Below are 16,401 nucleotides of genomic sequence, written 5' to 3' on the forward strand. Positions count from 1 at the left end.
CTGATGTGTGCCTGGAAGGACAGATTTTGGCTCGAGTCTGATTAGTCCTGGAGTAATTTAAGTCACGGGCTTAAGTTGAAACTGTGATGGAGGATTACAGAACCGAACATAAGCAGGCTTTCCTGCTGCTGCCAGAAAGGAAGGACTACAGCATCATCCACCAGTGGGCTGTGTGCTCTTCTGCTGGCCTGCCAGGAATTCCGTTTGAGCACAGTAACAAAGCACAGGATTGCAGCTTTCATCAGAGAAATTCAGACCTCTTTTAGTTGAGAAAATGCACTGTTGACACAGGGAGAGAGAACACACAGTATTGAAAGTAAAACTGTACTGATCACATCAGGCAGTGCATATATCTATGCATTTCACTAGGCTGAGCAGCAGCAACTTGTCCATCCCAGTGTTTCAAAGCTTTGTGGAACAAAGCAGTGAAAATTTACTTCAGTCCCAGAGCAGTAAAAGCACATAGTTCAGGCACAGGATCAGCAAAGCACTTAATGCTCACGAGAGCATTGTGTTTGGAACCACTCAGTAAATCTGAACAGGGTGCAGAATTGTTGAGAAGTTGTAACTCCTGTTTTCCTGATAGATGTCAGGAAGACTGTTAATTTTGGAGCTTGGATTGTAGCATGATCTATAAGCTCCCTCTAGAGGGAATTTCTGTCAGTGAACCTGGTGAGGATTTGGTTTTGGCAGAAGAATATTTTGACTTTTGAGCTTTAAGGCTGTAGAACTGATACATAGAAAAAGATTTAATGCATTGCGAAGCTGGAGGTGTGGGAGGAAGAAGTCTTGGGGTCATGCCTGAGATCTCATAGGCATGTTCAGGAGAGGTGGTTAGATCTCTGTGGCAAATGTGAGATTCAAATCCCTGGTGGGGGAATTCACTTTTAGGGGAGGACAGAAAAAGTAGCTGGAGCAATGCTCAAAGTTGGAGTAAGATAAACTAAAGTGAGGGAAGAAATATTGAAGGGGATGGAAAAACAGCAGAAGATTGCTTTGTAAAAGAGGCAGTATAGTCTGTAGTGGGGTCTTTGTTAGAAATGGGGTTTTAGTTGGCCTTCCATACTTGTATTGCATTGGTGTCTGATTTATATCTCCTTCAGGTTTGCAGGTTGGCTTCAGAGAGCCAGTATTCTCCAACTTTTCTGCTCAAACTCATTCACACCTGGAGTAAGAATCCTAGGTGAGTAAGTGCTCTTGCAATGAAACTCTCAAGTATTTCTCTCAAGTACGCATTTTTGTTAAAACAATCACAACACTTTTAACAGACTATGAATAATTGCGTGAAAACTCATCTTCTCCACTAGGCTGTTACTCTTTTGCTAGCATCCCAGATGCAATTGTGAAGCTTTGCAATTTGTGGCAATTAAGCTATTTTTAATGGTCTGCTTTTCCTATACATGAAGAACCAAACAGATGTGTAAAATAAACCCAGCTCACAGTTCAGGAGGACAATGAATTCCTAGAATACATCTGTGTATTAAACAATTACTTTTATTTAAGTCATCTGAGGAGATGGAGGGGATAGTTTGACAGTATTATTTTATTCTTGATTCTCTATTTCTTGCTATTTTATGAAAGAAAATGGGCAAATTCAGCACAGAATTCTGTGACTGAAAATTGCAAGAGAGCCTTTTTTGAGGCAAACACTATGAGAAATTTCATCTCTGCTGTCTTGGGTGATCTCCCACTGACATACTGCTCTTCTTTTGCTAAAGTATCTGGTGTCTCTTTTGACAGCTCTCATTTGTAAGAATGAAGAACTTGCTCACAAACTTACATTAAAAAAATCAGATTGTTAGGATAGGAGCAAGCTCTGACAGGAGACTTGGGCAAACATTTGTGGAGAAAGGACTAAGCTTAGATGATGCTATCTTGAAGAGTGAAAAGAAACTTGACGACCTTTTAACCTCCATTCCTTCTACTTTTCATGACTCACTTCTATGACATCTGTGTTTTTTCCCCGTCATCTTTTTTGTATGACTCTGCACAAAAGAACTGTAAAGTTCTGTTCTCAGATTTTCAGTGTATCTTTTTTGTAATCTTTTTCTCAGATACTTCCCCTTACTGGCCAAGCAGTATCCGGATCATCCAGAGTATGATATACTGTCAAATGTGTTTGCTGTTCTGTCAGCCAAGAATCTGTCTGAGGCAACATCCAATCTTGTGATGGACATCACCGATAGCCTTCTCAACAGCCCCGATTTTGAACCCACGGAGCAGGTTTCCAGTTTAAATGTGACTGACTGTGTTATCCCAAACACTGGAGAAGTGACAGAAGGTATCTGTGTGTAACAGCCGTGAGAGCCTTTGGGGTGATTTGAAAAGAGGCATTAGATCATGAGGGGATTGTCCTGAGTGAGAATACAAGGAAAAAGACTTCAGGGAAAAGTCATTGTACAGATTTGTCATAGCATGCTCAAAAAATGTTAAGGCCTGCTTATCACTTAGACAAGTGAGATCCACGTTTGAATGTGGATCAGGAGAAATTCCTTATGAAGAGCCTACACTTACCATGGCCATAATGGAAATCTGTAAGGCGAGCTTTTAATTTCTGTGTGTGTGTTTTTTTGTCCTAGCTCAGACACACTCTACTTGTCCTCAGCAAGTGCCAGTGTATGTTCTCAGCAGCACGTTCGTAGTTCCCACTGCCTTTCTTCCACTGATGAAACCTCTTTTGGTTGCCTTTCCTCATGTTTGTGAGGGGCTGAATCTTCCTTCTGTTGCACGGAGCTTGCCTTTGTTTCTTGCAGCAGAGAGTTGAGTGTTGCTGACTGTTGTATCCCTTACAGAGGCCCTCAGCCTAGGCTGTCGCTTGGTCCTACCTCATGTTCCTGCCATACTTCAGTACTTCAGCAAAGCAATGTTAAATGTGGAGAAAATGAAAAAGAAGAAGTACAGAGCTCAAGTCAGCAAAGAGCTGAGTATACTTTCCAAGTAAGTGATTCTTTAGAGCTCCGAACAGTTGAAGGGTTAGAAAGGGGAGGAGGAAAGAGTCTTCTCTTAATAGGCTGCAAATTAGGAACTCTGAATGAAACTATTTAAGTTTAGAGCATTTGAAAACGCTCGAGTATCTGTTGTTGACCTTGGAAGTTTTCAGAAATTGACTCTACTTGTTTCTATTTGCTGGTGCTAAAACCAGTGCTTCCTGTGGTAGGAAAAGGTACAGAGCGGGCTGCAGTCATGTGGAACCGAATACTTGGGCTGATATTGTGATGTTGTTGGAGAAGTCTATTAGCCTGTGTGCGGGTGGATGGGCTGACAAAATCCTGTGATATGGCACTGGTGCTGGCTGCGTCCTTCTTTGCTCTTTACTGGTGATTGGGTTGAATTAAACAGTAAATTACATTGTCTTATCATGCAGGATTAGCAAATTTATACAAGAAAAGAGTCAGAATTCAGTGCTTGTGAGCCTCCTCCTCCCTTTCCTTCACCAGAGTAACATTGAGCAAGTAAGTAGAAATGACTTATTCCCCCCAGTTGAAAATGCAGTTACCTTTCTGTGAAGTAGATTTATTTGAGATGCATTTAAAGCACATTGGTTACATGCCATTTCTCATAACTAGTCTGAAATCGGGTTTCATGTGTTTGTAGTCCACCCACCAGTTTTTTATTGTGTGTTGATGAGTACAAAGCCACTGGATGCTTTGCAGGAATGCCAGTGTCACACCACTTTTGCCCCTTTTCATGGGAAAGGTCTGCAAAAGTGTTCATACAATCTTTGCCTCTGTTGCTGGAGTAGTCACTTCACCCAGTTCCTTGCCATGTTTTCAATAAACGCTCTCTTGTACTTCATACATCACAAATCCCAAGTGACAGAATTTGGACAGAGTGTGAGTATGTGTGAATGTAATACATACTGTGCAACGGGCTTTCCTTGGTCTGTTGCAGGATACAAGGCAAATGTTGTATAGTACTATTAACCCACTCCCATAATTCCTCTTTCCATTCCATTCTCTGTCTACTGTTACTGAAATACTCACCCACCTGTGAGTACAGAAGCATATTTCAGAACTGAAACTTCACTAAAATTCTTTAGGCATGCAAAGCTTAGGGGCTGCAGTTGAGTGAAATAGAGTTCTCTGTGACTTAAGCTTTGGATCATGGTTTGAGTCTTGCTTTTTCTTAAATGGGATAGAGTTGCTCAAGAAGAGGTTTCAGGGTTTCAGAAAGAGCTGCTAGGCAGCAGCCTGTAACTTCTGCTTTGCAGATGGTCATCAAATTGTTCACCATTTCTTTTTTAAGAATTCTTTTATGAAGCATTAGTGAAGTGCCTGCAGTTTCCTTTAAAGGAGATCATACAGGGAGTTGGTACTGTTCGTGTTCATTTCACAGATTGAAGAAAGATGACTTTGTAGGGCTCTAAGAGTTTTCTAACCATTGAGTAATCAGAAGAAAGACCCTGAAAAGAAGTTAGCATTGTGACAGCACTCTCCTCTGACTCTGCTGGTGTCTAATTGGAAGGTTTCAAGTGCTTCTGAAATGTGGTGATTGCAATGAATGTCCTCCCATTTTTTTGTTCTAATTCAGTGTCTGTGATCTGTATAAAATACAGCAAAGCTTACTCTGTGTCTTGAAATATTTCTCAAGTAATCTCATGAGGTTTCAGTTACTGATGGCTTTGTATGTCTTTCAGGATGCAGAGATTGACATTCTGGAGACAGTGCAGAACTTGTTGAGGCATTGCTCAAACCCTGCAAGCTTTCTCAAACCTCTAGCAAAGCTGTTTTCTGTCATCCAGAACAAACTGTCTCGACAGAAGTTGTGCTTGGTATTTCAGGTACTGCATTTTTACACATCTTTCTGTGCTTTTTCTCCCATTGATTTAACAGTTCAAGAACAAAATAAATGCATTTATCTTCGTTGTACGTGAGCTTAAGAATATTTTTCATCTCTACCAATCTGCTTAGTGGAAGTGAACTAAGAGTATTGCATATTGCAGACATTAATGAACTGCAAGAAGACTGGTAAAACTTGTGTTTGAAACTTCCTCGGTGCGACATCTCCAGGGTTCTGTTGTGGAAGAGAGGCCAAATAAGCACAGTGCATCTATAGGGAATCCTGTGTCTCTTTATGAAATACGAGTGGCTTTTAGCAGCTTCTAGATGATCTTTATTTTTATCCTTCTCTCAGATCTATAGCAGTCAGGCTGTTCTGTACTTACTGAAGTGACTTACATAGCCATTTTTGTTTTGTTTTGTTTTTGTTTTCAGCAGGAAAACCCAGGATATCCTTCATGTAAACGTTTAGAAATTTAGGGAGTTAAAAAATATTCAGTCCATCTTAAAGAAGAAATATGCTGAAGGCAAAATAGCTCTTATTTAGCTTATAAAAGGATTGATATTGTTACCTTTTTTTTTAATTTCAAGTGGTTAGAATTGAAATAAGTCTGGAGTCCTCCAAATTTATGACAGCTCTAACAGTTAAACTATTTTCATTTGTTTCATTCTAGACTTTATCTGATTTGGACAGTGAATTGAAATACATTACAGATGTTGTTAAGGTATGTTCAGCGTCTTTGCTCCCTTTTTTTCCCCCAAATTGTGCTGTCATGTTTCTAGCTTTTTCATGAATGACTTGTTGCTCTCTTTTAGTTGAATGCCTTTGATCAACGGCATCTTGATGATATCAACTTCGATGTACGTCTGTCAGCGTTCCAGTCAATCACTGCCCACATCAAAGAAATGCAAACAGTGGATATCAACTTCCTCATCCCTGTTATGCACAACTGCTTCTATACCATCCAGGTGGGCTAAATGTTCCTTCTCTTGCTTTGTGTGTCATGTTTGCGTGATGAATCCAACCTAAAAATTCATTCCATTCACTGTTGGGTTTTTTGACACTGCAAAGCATTCAGAGAGGAGATGGATTCTTCTTACAAACACCTGTTTTTAATTTTCCTCCACTTGCCTTTTCCCTTCTGTGTCCTGAAGGTACAAGGGAAGCTTTCTTTTATGATCAGGATGGTGAAGCACTGGCACAGGTTGCCCTGTGGTGGATGGTGGCAGATGCCTCATCCCTGGAGATATCCAACGTCAGGCTGGAAGGGCTCTGAGCACCCTTATCAGCTGTAGATGTCCCTGTTCATTGCAGGGGAGTTGGAATGGATGATCTTTAAGGGTCCCTTCCAACTCAAACAGTTCTATGTTTCTATGGAGTGCACCTCAGCAAGAAGAATAAACCAAGTGCCAATATACCTGTCTGTCAGTGAGCCCTGAACTCTCTGGTCAGTTTTTTTCTGTACTAAAGGCGTATTACAATCTCTATAGGCTGTTTTTCTTTTTGTTGCAGTGTGTTCTGGCTGTGTAGGCTTGCTGCTGAGTCAAAAAGCATGCTTTTCTGTTTGAAAAAGTGGGCATAAGTTAAGGACTAGAACTTCTATAGGAGTTGGTAGAATTACTGGATCATTATAGGCTTTGTTCTGCTATGTACAGTGTTACTACTCACTCCAGTCTTTTGAGCAGAAAAGGTTGTTTGTATCTAGACTCATGTAGTGCAATTTCTTTATCCCCTCAGCTAGGAGATATGGCTCTTAGTGACAACGCAAGCCTTTGCTTGACCAGTTTTATCCACCGCCTGGCAGAAATTGACCACACAGAAGGTGACTACAAGGAGCTAATCCAGCACACTCTCTTGGAGTCTCTGAGAAGGGGGCTGAAGAGTAAGACTGAGGTAAGGCACTGCTATCTGATGACCCATGTGGCAAGGCACTGGTAATGGGAAGGCTACAGGGGCAACCTCTGTGAGCAGAGCCCCAGGTCAGATCATAGCCAGCTCCCACTCCAGAAGAGACTCACTGCTGGCAGTGGGGACCCATGCCAGAGCAGTCTGCTCCTGAAGGGTGGGCACCTGTGGTATGGACCCATGTTGGAGCAGCGCTCGAAGAGCTGCAGCCTGTGGGAAGCCCATGTGGGACCAGTTCAGGAAGGGCATCATCCCATGGGAGGGATCGCACGTGGAGCAGGAGCAGAGAATGACCACGTGAAGGAGGGATGGAGACCAGTGATTGAGAGCTGCCTGCAGTCTCCATTCTGTGTTACCCTACACTGTTTGGGGAGGGAGGAAGTTGGAGAGGGTGAATAGGGGAAAGGTGTATTAAGTTTGCTTTAAATTTCTCACTGCTATAGGGAATTATATTAATCTCCCTACCCTGAGCCTGTTTTGCCCATGATAGCAGTTGGTAAGCAATCTCCTTGTCCTCATCTCATCCCATGAGCCCTTTTTAATTATATTTTCTTCCCCTCTTCCTTTGATGTGGGGGGAGTGAGTGAGTGGTTGTGGTGAAGTTTAGCTGCCCCTCAGAGCCAAACCACCACAGAAGTACAGATACACACTGTAATCGAACTTAACGTTCATTTGAAATCACAATAAAATCTAACAAATCACAGAACCTTGCTGTTGTGTAGGGTTTGGGTTTTTTTGCTGCTGCTTGGCTTTTTTCAGTTGTATCTCATTCTTTGAAGAAGAAATTTTAATTTACGTGCAGTCCAAACTCATTATATATTTGGTGTTACCAAAGAATGTGACCTGTTGGCCTCAAACACTGTGAGTGGCAGGATAATTGTTCTGAGTGTGTAGCTGCCTTTCCAAGGAATGCTTAACCTTCATTTCTTGTTCTTTGCAGAGCATCCAGCAAGACTACACCTCTTTGCTTTCCTGCCTCATTCAAACATTCCCAGCAAATCCTGAATTCCGGGATTTGGTCCAGCTGACCAATAGCCATGATCCTGACATGGACTTCTTTGAGAACATGAAACATATGCAGGTAAAAGGCAGTGCACATTCCTTAACACCCCTCTTCCCCTTACCAAAGCAAAAGCATTTTACTTTGGGGTAATGCCATTCCTTTAAGGAAGTATTGAACCAGTATCATTAGATGTCATTTATAAAAAGAAAAAGAGGCATGGACGTGGAAGTAATGTGTCTGATAGCTGAAGGTGACATGTTCTTGTGCCTGTTAATTCACAGTGAAGCATCTCATTGAGTAATCATATTTATTGGGGCAAAAGTCTAGTGAAAGCCCAGATAAGAATGGAAAGGCCAAGGCCAACCTTTGGAGATGTACTGCATTTATGTCATTGCCTCAGACTGAGCCACCTTCATGACTGCTGGATGTTTGCTCCCTTGTGCTAGCTATGACTCGAGGGCCACCTCATCACTCTCCTTTGTGTTTGGCTCAGATCCACAGGAGGGCACGAGCTCTGAGGAGACTGGCTAAGCAGCTGACTGAGAAGAAACTTGTGCTGTCTTCCAAATCTCTGCAGAACTACATCATGCCTTATGCTACTACTGCCATTTTTAGTGAAAAAATGCTAAAGGTAGACATGTAAATTGTATGCATCCAGTTTTTGTATTTTTGCCATTCTTGTTGTATTGCTCTCCTTAAAAGAACAAATGCTTTAAAAGGCAGATGAGTTTATAGAGTGTTTGCTCCCCCTTCAGGGGAGAGCACTGTTTTTCTTTCAGTGGCAGAAAGTGGGTTCGGTGGGTGCAGATGCAATCTGGACCCGATTCTCTATATGCTAAACTTGTCCTGTTTCTCCAAAGTCTGTAACATCGTTTGGGTTGGGTTTTCAGTGCTGGTTTTGTTGTTGTTGTTTGAGTTGTGGTTTTTTTTGTGCTTTGGGTTATGATTTTTTTCCACTTGTTTTTATATCACTTTGCTTTTTTTTAGTAATCTCTTTGGTTTTTCTCCCTCTCCCTCCAAACTACTCTCTCTCAGTTGTGAGATTAGCCACTGTTTTGGCAGCTTTTAAAGGGTCTGTGTTGGACATGGGCTGTATGTAATAACTGAATTAGAAGTAAATACCCTTTTGGCTGGGACTGAGGGGGACTGCAGGAACTGATTTCAGAGGTTCTCACCCAGCAGCAGCTTTGTAAATGTTTGAAGGGCAGCATTCACTTTGTCACTTTCCATACCTTTTACTTAAAGCATGAGATTAAATTACTTGTAATGTCACTATAGATAGACTATCAGGAGGACAGCAGAGCTGCTTATGTCAGACCAAGCAGACATCATTTGTGTAATTCACTTACATTCAGAAACATTCTTCTGAACTGTGCCTGAATTAGTGCTCAGGCACATGAGCCAGCACCTGCAGTCATGTATATAGTCTGTGCCCATTGATGGGGTGAACATGATTGCCCTCTTACCAACAAGAGGTGAAGTACATTGACAGAAAATACATCTACTAAAACCTTGAAGGAACAGATGTGTGATGTTATTACTCATTGTGACTGCTTTCAGTTCCTCACGGAGGTGGGCCCATGGATTTAGTTACGTGAGAAAAGATAAACTACAGAAATGTTTGGAGGAAGCAGGTCTGAAGAACTGCTTGGTGAGCTGTGATGTTGTTTAAGCTGATAACAGAGAGGAGATCTAATAAAGCAGAGTACCAGATGTCCTCACCAGACAGGAGTTACTTCTTCTGGCTTGTGTTATTTTGAGTAGAGTATACTTTAGAATGCTTGAATGCTAATAGTGCCTAACTTCTGTTTTTTGGGTAGCATGAAAACATGGTAACGGCCTCTGTTGAAGTCATTGGAGCCATCTGCCGGCATCTCTCATGGTCAGCATACTTGTACCACTTAAAGCATTTCATCCATGTCCTGCAGACGGGACAGATCAGTCCCAAGTTGGGAGTCAGGTGGGTACCACGAGCAATGCTGCCATAGCTTCGAAGACTAAGGCAGAATTCAGAGCCTTAAGGAACATCGTGTGGATTTTAAACTCTTCACTAGCATGAGATTTTTCCCTTACGCAATTGAAAGTGGGCATGGCTTTGCAGTTCTGTGTAACTGAGCTATGAAGGATTAATAGGTCATTGCTTTCACTTGCGGGATCTTGGTTTGTGCATTAAACATTAAATTAAACATTAAAATTTCCTCTCCCATTTGGCTTTCCCAGCTCCTGAGATGCCTCTGCAACTCCAGTAGTGCTGTCTGTGAGGTTTCACACTGAGCTGGGTGACAGAGGCCATCTAGCTGAAAAAACAAGTTTTTGTTTTTGTTTCAGGACAATCCATTTTTAGCTGCACTGCCACTGAGCCTGAAATATTTTTTAAAGCATTTTTAAGATTTTGTGTTGTCTTGGTTCTATGCAGCCTCTCTTTTTTTTGTGTGCGGAGAGCTCACCTCTGTGTGTGTTTCTTTTTCAGCTTGTTAGAAACAGTGCTGGAAGCCTTTCACTTTGACCATGAAACACTTGAAAAACAGCTTATGACCATTGAGAACCAAGGTGAGCTTTCTGCTCCTGATGGTGGAGACACAACCTGTATTTGCTCAAAATGCAGCTGATTGATGCATTTTTACTTCAGAGCTCAACTACTCAGATTTTTAAAATTTGCATGTTAGAAAACCAGTTTTAATTTGCCTCCTCAGGAGCAGACTCTCTTCCTATTGGGTGGGGTGGGGAATCACCTCCACGTTACCTCTCCATCCCAGACCAGCCTAGACTGAGATTATGCTAATCTGGAAGGTTCTCCATGCTCTGCACCCAGCTGTGTTGCTGCAACCACGTTTTCCCTTGTTGCCTGCTCCTATCACTTTTATCTTCAGCCTAGCAGAGTGCTTTCTGCCCTGGCCCTCTTCCTCTGAGGTTTCACAAGGAGAAATTATGTTGTGGCCTTTAGGATATTCTGAGGAGGGAGGGGTATATCTCACAGATGGGCTTGTCAATACTTCTTGCCTTGTAAAATTACCAAATGTAAATGTATGATACTTCTCTAAGGTTCAAGGGCGTTGACCTTAGTTAAATTGTCTATGGAGTTCAGCTGAAGAACAGCCTAATCTTTGCTTTAAGCCAGGCCCTGAGGGATGATTATCAAAAACCAGCATGGCAGAGCTTCTCTGCCCAGTAGAACAGCCCTGATGTTTATTGATTTTTTTTACTGTTACCGATGGCAGGAAGCTCTGTCCAGATCAAAGCCATGCCAGGAGTCTGTTTCAAAGGCTCCAATTATGTTGCCCCCAGTATTTACTTGTGGTTCTAATAATTACTCGACAGAAGCTGCTGCCATGGATCTTGAGCCAGAGGTGGAAGGTGAAGAAGCCATGGAGCTGGAACAGAGTGAAGGAGAAGAGGAAGCAGTTGATAAAGACAAGAGGGAGAATATCCCTGAAGAACCAGCAGAACCTGAGCTGGTTCTGCCTGAAAAGGCAGCTGAGACACCTGAAAACACAGACCAAGTGGCCAAACCAGTTTCCTTCTTGCCCCGAAATAAAGAAGAGCTGGAGTGTCTGATCAAACACATTCAAGATACAGTCGTAGTCAACATTTTGCCTAAATTGCACAGGTGCATTGTTGCGAAGGTGAGAAGCTGGCATTGGAAAGGCAGTTTGCTGACCTGCTGCTGTGAGTGTTGGAGTGGTACTGCAAAGAGCCCTGTTGAAATGCAGCGTGTAATAAAAGAAATAGGCACAACTGGAGAGGGACCACCTGAAATCACAGTAGAGACTTATCCCATTTGATGTGTCATCGAGAAAGCACATCAGTGTTGGTGTGAAACAGTTCACTTAGTGCAGCCTTTTGAAAATTTCTCAGCCACTTGATAGCACCTGGCTTTCCTTATAGAAGGGAATTCATCTTGCACATCCTTCAGCTGTGTGGGCTTGTCATGTAGTCAGCATTGGAAATCAGCTTGCAGTATTGACCTCTTCTCAGGTTTTGTTGAGAAAAAGACAGATTTTTTTTTTGAACTGTTGGTTACACTTGTGTATATTTAACTTGTGCTGTGTCTTGCTCTGTCTTACAAAGGTTAAAAGAGATGAAGAACACAAGCTTGTGAAATCCAATGTTGTGAATGATGACGAGGTAGTCCGTGTGCCTTTAGCTTTTGCAATGGTCAGGGTGATGCAGTGTCTTCCCCAAGAAGTGATGGAAGCCAACCTGCCAAGGTAGGTCCTGGAGGAGTGCTTTGAGTACTGCTCATTTTGTTGGGAATTAGTACAGACATGTTTATTAAGCTGCAGTTATACACATGGCTAAATGCTGGATGGGCTTCCTGACTGGCCTGAAGTTCTTTTTATTTGGAAATACATTTTCCTAGTTATGTTCCCCTTGCATTTGACTTTTGCAGCTAAGTTTGAAAGGGACTTGGTAAATCCTTAAATTAGAGCAGTGCTGTTAAGCAGAGTGCGGAGGTAGGAGTGGCAGAGCTGAAGAAATAGCATACAGAAGTGACAAAATCTGTTTTTTGAAAGACAGTAGATCTGTGTATGACTGTAAAGTCTTTCTTTGAGGTTGACTTTGAGCATTGCTCTGCTTATAGAAACATCCCTGAAAGCCATCTCCTTGGCTAGCAGTGTAATTAATTCTGCTGTGTTTAAGGGCTGAACTAAGCTGTCTGTCTCTGCTTCCAGCATCCTCCTGAAGGTCTGCTCATTTCTGAGGAACAGATTTCAGGAAATCCGGGATGTTGCTCGTAACACCCTCACTAAAATCATGGAAGTGTTGGGGGTGCAGTACCTTCTGTATGTTTTAAAAGAGATGCAGTCAACTCTGATCCATGGGTACCAGGTAATGCTGAAATTCTTTGTAAGTTTGTTTGGTTTTTTTGAAGAGTTGTGTGTGTGTGTGTGTGTGTGTGTGTTAGAAGACTCTAAAGGGGAATTGCTACTGAAATTGTTTTGCACTGGGAGAATTGATGGGTATTGTAGAACTAAATACTACTGCTATGCCTACATCAGTCTTTGTTATTTCAAGTAGTATATAAACCTATGTTGATGGAGGGTCTGTATGCAAAGAAACAGCAGTCTAAGCAGAGAAGGGAAGATCTCCATTTTCTCAGGGAAGAGTTGAGGTATGGAGTTGAAGAACAAATTTCTTATTCTGGTAAAGTTATTGGGAATCTTTGCAGTGAGTTCATCAGAGCCAAGCATCATCTGAGGTGAACTTCCACAAAGACTATGTTGACAATACGTAGAGATGCTAATTGAACTCTTGCTGCTTAGTTACAGAGCCAAGACCATAGCTCTGAACTCATCTTTCCTTTTTACACAGTGGTTGGTGGCAAGAGTGATTTCCACAGTGGAAATGTGGGAGCTTTTATCTACTATAACAGTGAAAGCAGTGATTAGGGCAGCCTGAAAACAGTTCTAAGAGTACTGAGGAAAGAGGAAATTCCAAGCCTCTGCCAGCGTGTGGAGGGATGGAGGTCCTTTTCCTGCTACTTGTAATGAGGATTCCTATCCTCCCAGTATTTTTTCCTGTAGCAGGAACTCAAGTGTATTGTGTGAGTTATGATGTCTCTGTATATAGGTGTCTACTTATCCAGTAATACATGTCCATACGGGGGTTTGGAAACTTGATCTGTTCTCTTCTTTTCTAGCTCCATGTGCTGACATTCACTGTGAACCTGCTACTGAAGGGTCTTACTACCAGGCTGAGTGCTGGTGATTTGGACCCCTGCTTAGATATACTGATTGAGGTAACAGTTATTAAAGTCTGAAAGAGGTAGCATCATGAAATGCTTGGGGGAGAATCTAAGAGGAGAAGGTTGTGTGTAGATTGCCTCAGACTTGATGGCAAACAGGGTTGGTTGTGCTTGTACTTCAAAAGTAAGAGTCCATTTTCTTCTGTGGCATCAACATGCTCCTGGTAGAAGAGCAGAGTACTTCTAGGGCTGTTTCTTGAGCCCTGCATCTTGGGAAGGGCATGATTTAATATGAAGACACTTAACTGTGTTTCCCTGTGTTTTCCTGTGGCCTAAATGACTGAGCAGTAGACAGCGGATGTCTGTTTAGTGGGGTCATTTGCAGGTGCACTTGTCTTTGTTGTATTTTAAGAAGTTCCTCTTTACCTATCACTTCAGTCTCCTGAAGTGCTTCTGGATGGTCAGCTTGGCTGGAATCCCACCATTTGTATCAAAATACCTCCACGGGTTTTGAAAACAGCTTCCCCATCTAATGTGTTCAGCCTGGGATGTCTTATGTCAACTAAGAAAAGGTGGGCGTGATTTGTAGGGAACCTGAAGAACTGAGTTTTCTGCACCTGGGGAAAAATAGTGTGGTCCTGCTGTTAATGGAAGAATCTTGCTCTGTTTTTTTTTCTGCTCCTCTCCTTGATTTCTTTGGGCTGCTTTCCAAAGATTTTCAACCAAGAGCTGTTCGGTGATGTAGCTGAGGAGAAGGAAGTAAAGGGAATCGTCTCCAAGGTCATGGAAGCACGCAAGAACAAGAGTTACGATTCCTATGAAATTCTTGGAAAATACATAGGGAAGGGCCAGGTGACTAAGCTTATTCTGCCACTGAAAGAGGTAAGAAAAAGGCAGCCAGAGCCTTCCTTTACTCTGAGTACTCTCAATTCTGTATGATCTGAAGAAACTGTAGAGCCTCCAGATGGCTACCTACATAATCCCACTATGGTTCCCTATTTTCTTTTGAGAGGCAGCACATCACCAAAATGTATTAAATCTCTGTCCATGTGCAGTAAATTGCCTTTACAGAGATGCAGTTTTTTGATTAGGTGGGTGCTCATGCAGAAATGGACCCTTGTTTGCTTATGTGCCCTGGAGTGTCCTGGTGGTGACAGGTGAACTGGTTGGAGTCTGAGGAGAGGCTGGAGAGTAAAAAGGAGGGATGGTGGGGTGGAGTTGAGGGGATGGGAGAGCTGGGGGCTTAAGGCAAGTCATGTTGGATGAATTGCACTGGCTTTTGCTATGATTTCTGATGTCAGATCACTGCCTTCCTGATTCTCGTGGTGATGCCTTTGCAGATTCTAGACAGCACCACAAGCTTGAAGATAGTCCGGAAGGTGCACGAGGCGCTGCGTCACATCATGGCAGGGCTGATCTTCAACTCAGACATGAATGCAGAATCTCTCCTCCTCCTCAGCCATGGTCTCATCAGTGAAAACTTGCCTCTGCTCACTGAGAAGGCCAAGTGAGTTCCAAGATGTTACGCAGCTGCTCTGTTATCAGTTGAGAGGTCTGCTTGCAGCTCTCAAACCAAATGTTTGAGGGTTTCCTTCCATTTGTATGCCTTTTCTTTTGGGTGTAAGCAAATAATTTGGGCAGCTAGAGGGTGAGGGGAAAGCTTGGAAATTGAAGCTATCCTTTCCTGAACTAATGGGAATCTACTGTTGCATGTGCTCTTGAGTAATGCTCCTTCACCCTCTGCTAAGGTGATGTTTGTGTTTCAATTAAGGTACAGGTGACAGTGGTAAGAAGGGAGCTACAAATTAGCATATAAGAGGTGATTGGGGTCCTGGATATTTTTAGTAAACCATGCAGTAGGTGTACATTCTTGAAGGAACTACCAAAGTTCTGTCTGTGGAAATGTTACCCAAATCAGTGTGTGTGTTGTAATCTTTCAAACAGTGACACTGTTCTTAAGTCTGAGTGTCCCATCTCTCCTGTTGCTCTCAAGCTCAGTTTATTTCACTGTGTTCACAGACCTTTTACTTGCTGTGTGGCTATGAGCACACTCCAACTCTTTCCACAGCAAACTTGTGGAGAGGGCTGCAGTCTGAATTTTCATCTTTGCCATGTGCCTTCTTTTCAGAACAAAAGTTGCCCCCCCTCCAGATCCTCGACTGCAACCAGAGAGCTGCCTGCTGCTCCAGCCCACTCCCACGAGAGGGGGACAGAAAGCTCCTGTCAGCAGAAGGACAAACACATACATCTTGGTTGAATCAGGACTTAGGGTAAGGATTTCCTCAGATAGAAAGAGAAAGCTGTGAAACCAGTATTTTGGTTAAGAAGAGCATCCAAAGGAAGGTGTTTTGAATACATATTGTTAACAGTATAACCATTTACCTTAACTTCAGTTTGCATGCGTTAACTCCAGTGATGCCTCTTTGAGAGCTCAGCCAGTTGCAGATAATAGCCACAACTTCTACTATAACCCAAATGAATGTGGGACTTTACTTGAACTTGAGTCTCAGTTTGACTTTGAGATGAATGTCCTTTGTTTTCTGTGCTAGCTGCTGCACATGAGCCTGAAGAGATCCAAAGTAAATTCTTCTGATGAACATGTTTTGGAAATGTTAGACCCCTTTGTTCAGCTGCTCATAGACTGCCTGAAATCCATGGATGTCAAGGTATGGTTCTGTGGTGGAGCCCATCTCTTCAGCTAAGAAGGCTCCTGCCCACAAATGTCATCTTGCAGTCAATTTGCAAAAGCAGAGAAGGGCATTCTTTTTTCAAGCCTAATTTTATAGGTATACAGTTACCTTTGATACAGATACCTTGTCTGAGGACAAGCTGTCCCAGGGGTGAGGGGGAATTACGGTTGATGGAGGAATTAATGTTCTGGCCGTAGTGCTGCTAGTTCAAATACGGACAAGTTCTCTAGAAGCATGTTCACACGAGGACTTCAGGGCCATCTGTGAGGAGGTTCCTGAGGTCCTGCAGCTGCACAGAACAGCTGTGGTTTCTTTTGATCCTTCTGTTAACATCTTTG

The 16,401-nt window shown here is 42.6% G+C and overlaps 1 protein-coding gene across 1 annotated transcript in view; it reads left to right on the forward strand.

Annotated features, from left to right (window-relative positions):
- Nucleotides 1–16,401, forward strand: part of UTP20 (UTP20 small subunit processome component) — a 59,363-nt gene that overhangs the window by 30,242 nt on the left and 12,720 nt on the right. Inside the window, exons 29-48 of the mRNA XM_065742757.1 lie at nt 1,104–1,183; nt 2,055–2,281; nt 2,793–2,937; nt 3,365–3,452; nt 4,637–4,780; nt 5,453–5,503; nt 5,595–5,747; nt 6,517–6,672; nt 7,625–7,765; nt 8,181–8,318; nt 9,508–9,647; nt 10,158–10,237; nt 11,006–11,310; nt 11,756–11,895; nt 12,361–12,517; nt 13,329–13,427; nt 14,088–14,255; nt 14,714–14,880; nt 15,502–15,643; nt 15,923–16,039. Coding sequence (XP_065598829.1) covers nt 1,104–1,183; nt 2,055–2,281; nt 2,793–2,937; nt 3,365–3,452; nt 4,637–4,780; nt 5,453–5,503; nt 5,595–5,747; nt 6,517–6,672; nt 7,625–7,765; nt 8,181–8,318; nt 9,508–9,647; nt 10,158–10,237; nt 11,006–11,310; nt 11,756–11,895; nt 12,361–12,517; nt 13,329–13,427; nt 14,088–14,255; nt 14,714–14,880; nt 15,502–15,643; nt 15,923–16,039 — 2,838 coding nt within the window. The remainder of the gene's footprint in view (nt 1–1,103; nt 1,184–2,054; nt 2,282–2,792; nt 2,938–3,364; nt 3,453–4,636; nt 4,781–5,452; nt 5,504–5,594; nt 5,748–6,516; nt 6,673–7,624; nt 7,766–8,180; nt 8,319–9,507; nt 9,648–10,157; nt 10,238–11,005; nt 11,311–11,755; nt 11,896–12,360; nt 12,518–13,328; nt 13,428–14,087; nt 14,256–14,713; nt 14,881–15,501; nt 15,644–15,922; nt 16,040–16,401) is intronic.

This window comes from Cyrtonyx montezumae, unplaced genomic scaffold (assembly GCF_038088225.1).
Source record: "Cyrtonyx montezumae isolate F1298 unplaced genomic scaffold, pur_monq_1.0 scaffold_3, whole genome shotgun sequence".
Classification (NCBI taxonomy): Eukaryota; Metazoa; Chordata; class Aves; order Galliformes; family Odontophoridae; genus Cyrtonyx; species Cyrtonyx montezumae.